Below are 11,924 nucleotides of genomic sequence, written 5' to 3'. Positions count from 1 at the left end.
CAATTTCTGAATTTCTGAATTTCTGAATTTCTGAATTTCTGAATTTCTGAATTTCTGAATTTTTGAATTTCTGAATTTTTGAATTTCTGGGTCTCTCAATTTCCAATTTTCTGAATTTCTGAATTTCTGAATTTCTGAATTTTTGAATTTCTGGGTCTCTCAATTTCCAATTTTCTGAATTTCTGAATTTCTGAATTTCTGAATTTTTGAATTTCTGAATTTCTGAATTTCTGAATTTCTGAATTTCTGAATTTCTGAATTTCTGAATTTCTGAATTTCTGAATTTCTGAATTTCTGAATTTCTGAATTTCTGAATTTCTGAATTTCTGAATTTCTGAATTTTTGAATTTCTGAATTTTTGAATTTCTGGGTCTCTCAATTTCCAATTTTCTGAATTTCTGAATTTCTGAATTTCTGAATTTTTGAATTTCTGGGTCTCTCAATTTCCAATTTTCTGAATTTCTGAATTTCTGAATTTCTGAATTTTTGAATTTTTGAATTTCTGGGTCTCTCAATTTCCAATTTTCTGAATTTCTGAATTTTCGAGTTTCCAGATTTTTTCAGATTTCTGTAAAATTATTAATTCTATTATATAATCCAAAAAATCCATTCAATCCTACACAAAGAAATTTGGATAATCCTCTAAAAATGAGATTAATCCAACTTTTCAATTCTATTGAAATCAAAAAATTTCGTTCGATTTTGAATTTTTGGTTTGTCGAGAAAACCAAAAATCAGGAAGGATAGTTTTTGGGATTACCAGGAACACATTTGGTAATTTTTTTGATGTTTGATGATTCAAAAAAATAGCAAAAATATTTTTTTTCCAAAAAAATGAATTATCGGATCATCCGAGATTTTGCGGAATTTCTCAGAATTTGGAAATGAAAGTCCAGGAACTCAGAAGAATGAAAATGCGGAAATTTAAAAATTCAGAAATTCAGAAATTTAAAAATTCAGAAATTCAGAAATTCAGAAATTCAGAAATTCGTAAATTCAGAAATTCAGAAATTCAGAAATTCAGAAATTCAGGAATTCAGGAATTCAGAAATTCAGAAATTCAGAAATTCAGAAATTCAGAAATTCAGAAATTCAGAAATTCGTAAATTCAGAAATTCAGAAATTCAGAAATTCAGAAATTCAGGAATTCAGGAATTCAGAAATTCAGAAATTCAGAAATTCAGAAATTCAGAAATTCAGGAATTCAGGAATTCAGAAATTCAGAAATTCAGAAATTCAGAAATTCAGAAATTCAGAAATTCGGAAATTCAGAGATTCAGAAATTCAGAAATTCAGAAATTCAGAAATTCAGAAATTCAGAAATTCAGAAATTCAGAAATTCAGAAATTCAGAAATTCAGAAATTCAGAAATTCAGAAATTCAGAAATTCAGAAATTCAGAAATTCAGAAATTCAGAAATTCAGAAATTCAGAAATTCAGAAATTCAGAAATTCAGAAATTCAGAAATTCAGAAATTCAGAAATTCAGAAATTCAGAAATTCAGAAATTCAGAAATTCAGAAATTCAGAAATTCAGAAATTCAGAAATTCAGAAAATTTATAATCCAGAAAATCCACATAATTTCCAGATTTCAAAGTTTCAGGAAATTTCGAGATATCCAGAAGTTTCTCAAATTAGGAAAGTGCTGAAAATCTGAAAATTGAACCTTTTTCAGAAATCTTTTTTCAGAATTCACTCAATTTTTCAAAACTTTTCCATTTCAAATTTAAATACTAAATTCAAAAAATATTTTTTATAGCAAAATAAATAAATAAATTATCAAGGACTGGATTTACAAATACAAATTAATTACTCCAGAAATTATCATGGACACCAAAAATAGATTTTTTTTCAAAAATAAATGTTTTCTACAAAACTTTTTTGAAAATCAAAAATAGAAAAAAAGAGGAGGAGGCGAAATATTAATGAATAATTCTGGAAGAAAAAAAGGGAGAAAATCTTTGAGCAAAAAATAAAATTTTTCATCGTGGCACACACACACACAGAGACGTTTTCTGAATTCTTCGAAAATTCAGAATTTTGTTTATCAAACACGATAACGTCCGAAATTCAGCAAAAGTCGTCGGGAGCGAAGGCTTGGAAGACGTGTCACAGCGGATTCTTCGGCGTCCCGTCTCATTGGCCCACGTCGTTTCTCTTGAGGAGTTCTCGAGTCGAAAACCGTTTTCAGCACGTTCACCATTTTCCAGAAAGTGTAATCGGGACGAAGAGCAACAATATGCGACGAGAATCTGCAGGAAATTTGAGTTAGACTAGCGAAAAAATGAGCGATTTTCGTCCAGTGGGAGCCGAGATACAATAAGTAGGTCAACCGCGACGCGACCGCGCCGCGGAGATCAAAACTTCAAGGTGTATCTCGGCTTCTAGGTGTCCAATAATATTGAAAATTGCACAGGATCACTTGAAATTAGTCCTATTTTTAGAATTCTCATTTTTGTTGCCAAATTTTTTGCACTTAAAAAATAATTTTTTTCTCAGAAAACTTTAGATTTCCATTTTCCTAGTTTACATTTTTAAAATACTTAAAACTCTCTCAATTTGAAGAAATTTGCACTTTATTCCAGATCTCTAGCTCGATTGGGAGCCGAGTTACAAAAAGTTAGTCAACCGCGACGCGACCGCGAAAGGGTCAAAACTTGAAAGTGGTGTATCTCGGCTGAACGTGGTGGCAATGAGCTGGAATTTTGTAAGGACACGTTTCCAAACTAGTTCCGTCGTTTAAAAAATTTTTGGTAAAAAGTTTCAAGAATCTGAAAAAATATTTTCCGACCAAAAAAAAGTTTCCCAAGGTTTTTTTTTCAAACTTCAAGAAATTCCAAAAAAAGGTGTTACTCACCCTCCTTGTTGTTCATCTGGCGACGTCGGATGCTCCAGAATAAACACTTGATCCTCTTGACACTTGACACTCATTGCGAAAAATGAGGATAGCAGAGCAATAGTGAGCATAAATTTCATTTTGCGTTCTTTGAGAGAATAAGAGGTGATCTGAAAATAAGAAGGTGTTTTTTGGCTTGAGAAAAAAAAGGGGTGGAGCCAACGCGGCTCCGCCCATTTGAGCTAGAAGAGTGGGGGATGAAAGGGATTAGAGGGGCAGGAATGAGCTAAAAAATGGGAATGAGGGATTTCGAATTTAGATCAAATTTTGAAAAGGTGAAATGACGGAATTTGAAAAAAACAGATCAACATAAAAAACATAAATGAAAATGAAGTATGAAAGTTGAACTTTTTCCAGACACTCCCCCTGAAAAATTGTATGTAATTCTTGGAATTATTAAATTTTCCTCTAGAAAAATTGTATTTTCGAGAAAATTGGATTTTTCAAGGAGGATTAAGCTTGTTTGGGAGTGGTTTTTTGGTGAGGAAATTTGTGATTTTTAGACTTTTATGAGATTTTAGAATACATTTTTTTTGGAACAGTCTGGAAATTTTGGGAATTCTGAATTGAAAAAAAAATGTTTCTAATTTTTTGAATTCGAGAGTTTTTCGGAATTATCGAAGTTCTGGACTCTCTCAGAATCTCAGAATCTCAGAATCTCAGAATTCCTTCCAGAATTTCAGAATTTCTGAATTACTGAATTTCTGAATTACTGAATTTCTGAATTTCTGAATTTCCGAATTTCTGAATTTCTGAATTTCTGAATTTCTGAATTTCTGAATTTCTGAATTTCTGAATTTCCGAATCTCTGATTTTCTGAATTTTTGAATTTCTGAATTTCTGAATTTCTGAATTTCTGAATTTCTGAATTTCTGAATTTCTGAATTTCTGAATTTCTGAATTTCTGAATTTCTGAATTTCTGAATCTCTGATTTTCTGAATTTTTGAACTTCTGAATTTCTGAATTTCTGAATTTCTGAATTTCTGAATTTCTGAATTTACGAATTTCTGTATTTCTGAATTTCTGAATTTCTGTATTTCTGAATTTCTGAAATTTCAAGTTTGAAATTCCTTTAAAAATTGAAAACTTCCGAGTAAAATGAAGTTGGAAAATCCGATTTTTCTAGAAAAAAAAATCTGGAAAATGAACTCTAATAAGATTTTTCCAACCTTTTTTTTCCTTCTAAATTAATTTTATATTCGGATCTAGGCGATTAAGTTTTGCTGGTGAGAGGATGTAAAAAATTGTTTAGGATTTCTAATTTTTAGTCAGAGACAAAGAGGAAAAAATCTGGAATCTCAAAATGCTAGAATAGGAAAATGCTCTTGAATCTGAAAATTGAAATTTCAAGTTTTTAGAAATTTCAAAAAACCAAAAAAAAAGTCAGAATTTCATCATAATTTCTTCTGATTTTTGTAAGATGAAAATTTTATTTCAATTTCAAAACTTTTTCCATTTCAATGAGCATGAAAAAAAATGATGCGAGTACCTAGAAATTGAAAAAAAGGAAACTAGTTCTGATATAAAAAATGTGAGAATCAAAAAAGGGGTAAAGTGGGAAGAAAGTTGGAATTTCATGAAGTTTCTGAGAATCTGAAAACAAAGTGTTTCAGAAATTTCTAGACTCTTGAATTGAAAAAAAGAAAACAAATAGAGATGTCAACATACTTGCGACCGGGCCTTTGCCGCCCCTTCGCTTGATCTGCCATAGTTTCTTTTAGAATCAATATTTTCAGATTTACCAAATTAGATATGATAGAACTCGACGAGTGCTACACAATGATATTATTTTGACAACTGTGTCTTGTCTATGAACAAAGTAACAGACAAGAAACAGAAGTCCGTTCACTATGGCTTGTAACTTTGTTCATAGACAAAACACAGTTCTCCAAATAGTATCCGAGTTCTATTATGTCTAATCTAGTTGGTCTTAAAATATTGTTTCCGAAAGAAACTATGACAAGGCCCGCGTAGGGCCCGGCAAAAGCCCGGTCGCAAGTATGGATTTCAAGATTCTCGATTTCGAAATCATTTCGAAATCCTACAAAATTTTGAAAAGTGGAAAAAACTGAATGGCGTTAGAATTTCTGAAAATCTTGAACTTTGATTATTAGCTTTTTTGTTTTTAGCAGAAAACAAAAAAAGGAATAAAGGTCACAAGATTTGTTGTTTCAGAGACAAAAAAGTTGTTTGTGGGAAACAAAAAATTCTGGGGGATAATTTCTGGTTTGTTTCTGATTTATGAAAAAATCTGAAACTTCAAAAAGAATGTCAAAAAAATTGAAGATTTGTGAGGAATGGGAGAATGAGAAACTTTTAAACATCCTTTTTTTAATTTTTCAGTCAGAAATTATCTCTATTTAACCTGAAAAAATGAACGTCACAGATTTTTTTTTTCTGAGAATAATGAGGAAAATAAATTCCCAGACATTTTTATTTTCTTTGCCTACTTCGAGAACAATACACAACAACAAATTTTCGTCGTCATAGGGAAAGAAATATTTTAAGGAGGTACAAAAAATAACAGAAAAAGGATTATTTTAAGCTTGTGACGTTAAATAATATTCTGAAATTTTCTAAAAATCGAGACCGATATTTTGAAATTGAGAAATTCTGAAATTCTGAAATTTAGAAATTCAGAAATTCAGAAATTCAGAAATTCAGAAATTCAGAAATTCAGAAATTCAAAAATTCAGAAAATCAGAAATTCAGAAATTTAGAAATTCAGAAAATCAAAAATTCAGAAATTTAGAAATTCAGAAATTCAGAAATTCAGAAATTCAGAAATTCAGAAATTCAGAAATTCAGAAATTCAGAAATTCAGAAATTCAGAAATTCAGAAATTCAGAAATTCAGAAATTCAGAAATTCAGAAATTCAGAAATTCAGAAATTCAGAAATTCAGAAATTCAGAAATTCAGAAATCCGGCAATTCAAAATTCACGGATTCCAGGGACTAATTTTTTTTTCGCTATTTAAATGCAAGATTTCGTGACAAATTTCGGAAGTTAATTTTAAAAAGAAGACCCAAAACATCTAGAAGTTCAAAATTTTTCTCATCTACGTCAGTCGTTGCTCAGCTTTACCACTCATTTTTATCGAACTTAGGAGGTCATCAGAGCACATAAGATCTGACGTATGATTCCCAAAAAAATCCCTAAAAATGGATACTTTAATCCCAAAAAAGTTTCGGCGGCACGTTTTTTGGAAAAATTCAGGAAAACTTTTGATTTTTGAAAAATGCTCTTTTTGGTTTTTGGGGATTTTTGGGGATTTCCTGGGATTTCCGGGGACGAGAAAAAGCAAAATGACAACATTCAAAAAGCAAGTTTCAGGCTAGAAGAAGACAATTTTTGAGCGTTCTTTGAGCTCAAAAATCTAGAAATGTTCCTAGCCCTTCCGGGAGCCGAGACACAGAAAGTAGGTCAACCGCGACGCGACAATTTTTTTAAATTCCAAAAGAAAATTGGTATTTTGTTTCAAAAAAATATACATTGAATTTCTAGAATTTCTATGCATTTTTCATAGTTCTAGGACAACTAGAAACTGAGATATGCCTCCTCAAAGTTTTTACCAGCGCGGCGCGGTCGCGTCGCGGTTGACCTATTTCGGCTCCCAGAAGGGCTAGAAAGATGAGATAAACTGCAAAATGTTTCTTATCGATTTTTAAGTTAATTAGAGTAGTTGGACTTCAAATCTATAGAAAATAAACCGAAATGTTTTGAAAATTTCAAATTTGAAAGTCCAGAAAGCGCTTTTTTATAAGGGTGCACTTGTTTATAACATTTTACAAGTTTATGCCAAATTAACATTTTCAAAATCAAAAAATGCTAACAGATCTTCCAATCTATGATGATGCTATTAGAAAAATCCTCCTTCGTGTTTTCATTTTTTCCGGAAATGAACTTTTCCAGATGGAGGAATTTCCTCAGAAAATTATATTAATTTTTCCCAAGAAAAACAGGAAAAATTATATTTAGGTACACATTGTCTTTATTCAGATGATGTCAGGATTCTGAATCTGGGATTCTAGAATTCTAGATGTTTTGCAAGGAATGCTCTAGAATATTCTAGAATATTCTAGAATTTCCGGTGCCATCTGGTACCAGGATTCTGAATTCTAAAGGGAAAAAAATAAGATGGAAGGGTTGGAGCATAATAGGATACAGCAGATGGAACGGAGGGAAAAAATTTGCATGTCTGAGAATGTGAAAATAGGAAAGGCGGAATTGAAAGGAATCCTGAAAATTTCAATAATTGAAAATTCTTGAAACTTTGAGAATTTTGAAAGTTTGAATATTTCAGAGTAACTAAAGTTTGGTAAGAATCATTTTGCACTTTCCCCCGATTCTCTCCCCCTTCTGGGAGCCGAGATACAGAAAGTAGGTCAACCGCGACGCGACCGCGCCGCGAAGGTCAAAACTTCAAAGAGGCGTAACTCAGCTCCAAATGATCGGAAACTGCTCAATTTTTTTGAGAACGCGGATCAGATTTAAATACATACAATGTAAAATATTTCCTGCCAAAAATGTCGAAATTCAATTTTTTTGAAAATTTTCTTAAATTTCAAAAAAAAAGTTTGCATCAAAATTTTGAACTTTGTATGCTATTTTCATAGTTTTAGGACATCTAGCAGCTAAGTTACGCCTCTTTGAAGTTTTGACCTCCGCGGCGCGGTCGCGTCGCGGTTGACCTGCTTTCTGTATCTCGGCTCCCAGAAGGGCTAGAAAGTTGAAATAAAGTGTAAATTGATTCTCATCAAATTCTTATATGCTTTCAAAGTTATTCAGCCTTAAAAATAAAAATTTCAATTAGAAATTTGAGATCTTCTAAACTTCCTGCAATTTTAAGAAACATACGTTACAAAAACAACAACTAAACCTACTTTCTTTGCAAAACACTTTTAGAACAAAAAACATCATTCTCTATTTAAATCCCATTATTTTCCCGCCCATTTTTCTTTCTGTTTTCAACTATACAGCTCATTAAAACCACTCAAAAAGTGGGGGTGGGTGGTGTAGTACACTTTCGCAGAAGTACTCTGTTTTTCTAATTTTGAGATTCTTCTCCTTTTTTTGGAGTGGACCTAGACATGATGTGTGTTTTGGAGTGGGTGTGACTAAAGGGCGTTTTGGATGAGTAAGTGTCTTAACTTTGGACACAAGTTATGTCAATTCCTATGCGAGATATCAAAAAGTTGTCAACTGATAAAATGTTTATCATAATATCAGCAACATTTTATCAGTTGACCACTTTTTGATATCTCTTATAGGAACTGAGATAGAAGGAGTCCAAGTTTGGGGTCCTTGAACTTTAAGCTTTCAACGAATTCCTTGAAAAAAAGTAACGCTGAAGGAGTTGCAGGAAAAGAGAGAGAGAGAGAGAGAGAGAGAGAGAGAGAGAGAGAGAGAGAGAAAGAGAGAGAAAGAGAGAGAGAGAGAGAGAGAGAGAGAGAGAGAGAGAGAGGGAGAGAGAGAGAGAGAGAGAGGGAGAGAGAGAGAGAGAGAGAGAGAGAGAGAGAGAGAGGGAGAGAGAGAGAAATTCCGTTCAAAGATGCCCCTCGAGGAGTTGAACTTGTGAGGGCGATGATTGAGGGTGCGGCGCCGCTACCGACTGAGCCACGCGGGCAAAGAGAAAGCGGACGCCCGATTGCATACATAAAGGCGAGGACAACAGCTGTACGCAGAGTGACATTAAGCGTTGTACACCGTGACGGTAGAATGCATACTCTAGCTACAAAAAAACTACGAAAAATCTCCTGTCCCCCCCACCTTTAAACAGACATTGAAATCGCTAAAAAAGGTGATTTTCCAAAAGTTGTGTGAATGCAAAAATATATCTGAGATGTTACTCTAAAAAACTATACGAAAAAAAACCTAGACTACTAATATTGAAAATAATGAATTATTGTTTTTCCAGACCTCAAAAATTGTACCCTTGTGGGATTACTAGAAGGATCTATTTTTGTTTACCAGCCTGTTTGCCGCGCGAAGTTAGAATTTTTGAAATTCCAAAAGATTTTTTCTTGGTATTCAAATTTTTTAACAAAATGTATATTTATTGAAAAAATCTAGAAGGTTCCAGCTCTTTTTTGAGCTGAGATACAGAGCTTTGAAGATAAGAAGGTTAGAGACGCAGCGTGCCTCGTCGTCTGCGTCTCTCACCTTTAGAACTTTTAAGCGATGTATCTCGCGTTCTAGATAAGCTAGAAAACTGATTTTTTGAGCTAATGAAAGCTGAAATAACGGATAACATTTTCAAAATGAAACTTTGAAAAACCTTATTTTTCAAAAACTGAAATTCTAGAACTGAATTTAAAAACACAAATTTCTAAGAAAAAAACTTTCAAAAATGGGTGGGTGTTCGGTTTCCGATGTGTCAAAAATTAAGGATGTGCGTCAAGAAGACGTCATGGGGGAATTTTTGTATCTTTAGAATCCTTGGATTTCTTGAGATTCTGGAAAAAATAGGGATGCCGGAAATCAAAAATTCAGAATTCATGATTTTTTGGAAATAAAGTTTTTTTTCGAATTGTTCTGACATATACATTTTTTTCAATTTTTATAATAACAAAATTTTCGAAAATTTTATTTACAGAACCATAATTTTCAGAATGCCAGCCGCGAAAAGACACCGGTCTCTTTGGGGAATTTTTACGAAAAATTCTGAAATTTGAGAAAAATATTTTTTGAAATTTTGGATCTTACATAAAAATTATTTTGGGGAAACTGATAATTTTTCTACAGAATGACACAGATTTTTGAAATTTTTTTGAGTTTTCAGAAATACAGGAATACCGTAAAGCCCATATATCTCGGTTACTGTAGCAGACATCAAAAAGTAGTTAACTAACAAAGTATTGATGATATTATGATAAAAATTTTGTTAATTGAGCACTTTTTGATATATGTTACAAGAACCGAGATACAATGGCTCAAAGTTGGCGGTTTGGGTGGCCACCCTCTAATAGGGTGTTTACAGTATTTTGAAATTTTTCTCAGCAGGTTTCTGAGATTCTAGAAATGTTTCAGCTTTATAAATTTTCCAAAAATTTCAAATAGCGCTTTTTCGAAGTTTTTGAAAATTTTAGCGAATTGGAAAAATTCAAAATTTGCAGTTCTTGAAATTTTCAGGAATTGTATAATAAGATTCTGAACCTCCAGAATTCAGAAAAATTTAGAATTCGGATTTTTTTAATTTCCAAAATCTCCTTCCTTTAGTTTAAAATTCTACGAAAAACCAGCTTTCTAGCTTATCTGGAACTCGAGATGCAGCTATTTGAAGTTTAGGGAGGCTAGAGACGCAGACAACGAGCCACTCTAGCCCTCTGCGTCTCTTCAAAGCTTCAAGCCGCTGTATCTCGCGTTCTAGATGAGCTAGGAAGCTCGTTTTTGAACGAAATGATAGCTGAAAACCATTTAAATCTGGTGAACATAATTTCAGTTCTAGTTTTTTATTGAATTAAATTTTTTCTAAAACTTCGTTCTATAAAAATGGTATCCTTCATTTCAGCTTCTGATTCCTCATAAAATTAGTTTTCTAGCTTATCTAGGAGCCAATTTATAGCGATTTGAAGTTTAAGAGGATGGAGACGCAGACGGCGAGACACTCTAACTGTCTGCGTCTCTTCAAAACTTCAAACCGATGTATCTCGCGTTTTAGATTACCTAGAAAAGTCATTCTTTGTGGAAATGAAAGCTGGAAATCAGGAGAATCTTTCGATTTAAGAAATGTTAAAATTCCAAAATATCCTAATTTTGATAATTTTCCCAAAAATTGGCAATGAAACTTTCAGATGTTATCATTTTCTCTAGCTACATTTTCCACAAAAAACGAGTATTCTAGCTCATCTAGAAGCGGAGATACGGCTATTTGAAGTTTTGAAGAAACGCAGACAACGAGACACTCTAACTGTCTGCGTCTCAAGAAACTTGGTTTTCGGTTTTGATGAAAGCTAGGATTCTGGGAAATCTTATTAGCTAATTTTGAAAATTCTAGAAACTTCTGGACCTCAGAAAAAAAAGAGAAAACTAAATTAATATATTAGTCAGACACATATAGCGTACTCAAGTACATGACCAAGGGGCACTGGTCACCAATATATATTCTTCCTGAATTTTCGTCTCAAATTCCGTCTTCTTCTTCTTCTTTTCTCCAATTTCCGTCTTCTCCTCCTCCTACTTTTTTCTTCCCCAGAGTTTCACTTTTTTTTTCATCAGAAACCTCTCCCCGAATCAAAAAGTGAAAATTTAGGAGTGTGTAAAAAAAAGAGGATCCCTTTTTTTCGCTGTCTTCAGGCTTGAGCATCAGCAGCAGCCACAACGAAGACATATGTTCAATATCAATACACAGAGAGATAAGAGAGTGCGGATTTCGAGGAGGGTGGTTAGAGAAAAATGGGGGAAAAATCAGAGTGACCCCCGAGGTGCCGCCCTTTTCTTCCTGCTTTTCGGCGAAGACAATTTTTTTTTCTCATTTTATTTTGCTCCTAGGAGCCACCCACCACGGATTTTCTGGATTTTCTGATATTTCGGAATTCTGGAATTCTAGAATTCTTCAGAAGATGACGTTACCGAAATCATTGCTTCTGATTGTTGGATTTGTCGTTCAGGTGGGTTAGGCTTGGTCCCTGGCACGGGCCGGGACCGCCGGCAGAGGGTCATTAAGTGGTCCAGATGGTTTGGAAGGGATCAGAGATTTGGGTTTGCATAAAAAATTGAAAGATCTCAAATTTTCAGATAACATAGTTATATTGCTTCAGATTCTAGTCTTTCAGCTACCTGAATTCGTGGTTTTCTAATTGGAATGTTCCAAAAAACTAAAATTTTTCTAAATTATATTTTCCCAAACATCTGAAACAAAAACCTCTAAAAGAATATTATGTTCTTCAGTTGTCATTTCCACCAAAAAACGAGCCTAGGGCCATCTAGAAGCCGAGATACAGCGATTTGAAGTTTTGAAGAGACACAGACAACGAGACACTCTAAGTGTCTGCGTCTCTCCACTACTTCAAATGCGTGTATCTCGG

At 33.2% G+C, this 11,924-nt stretch overlaps 1 protein-coding gene across 1 annotated transcript; it reads right to left on the bottom strand.

Annotated features, from left to right (window-relative positions):
• Window positions 1-2,047: 2,047 nt before the first annotated feature.
• On the bottom strand, window positions 2,048-2,976 carry CBG23953 (the record flags this gene model as incomplete). The annotated part of the gene is made up of 2 exons (XM_002647960.1): window positions 2,048-2,252; window positions 2,858-2,976. The coding sequence occupies 2 exons, from the start codon at window positions 2,974-2,976 to the stop codon at window positions 2,048-2,050; spliced, it is 324 nt and encodes a 107-aa protein (XP_002648006.1).
• Between the last annotated feature and the right edge of the window lie 8,948 nt (window positions 2,977-11,924).

This window comes from Caenorhabditis briggsae (genome assembly GCF_000004555.2).
Source record: "Caenorhabditis briggsae AF16 supercontig from assembly CB4, cb25.NA_068, whole genome shotgun sequence".
Classification (NCBI taxonomy): Eukaryota; Metazoa; Nematoda; class Chromadorea; order Rhabditida; family Rhabditidae; genus Caenorhabditis; species Caenorhabditis briggsae.
Note: the sequence above shows the minus strand (reverse complement) of the source record. Positions and strands in the feature narration are given on the sequence as shown.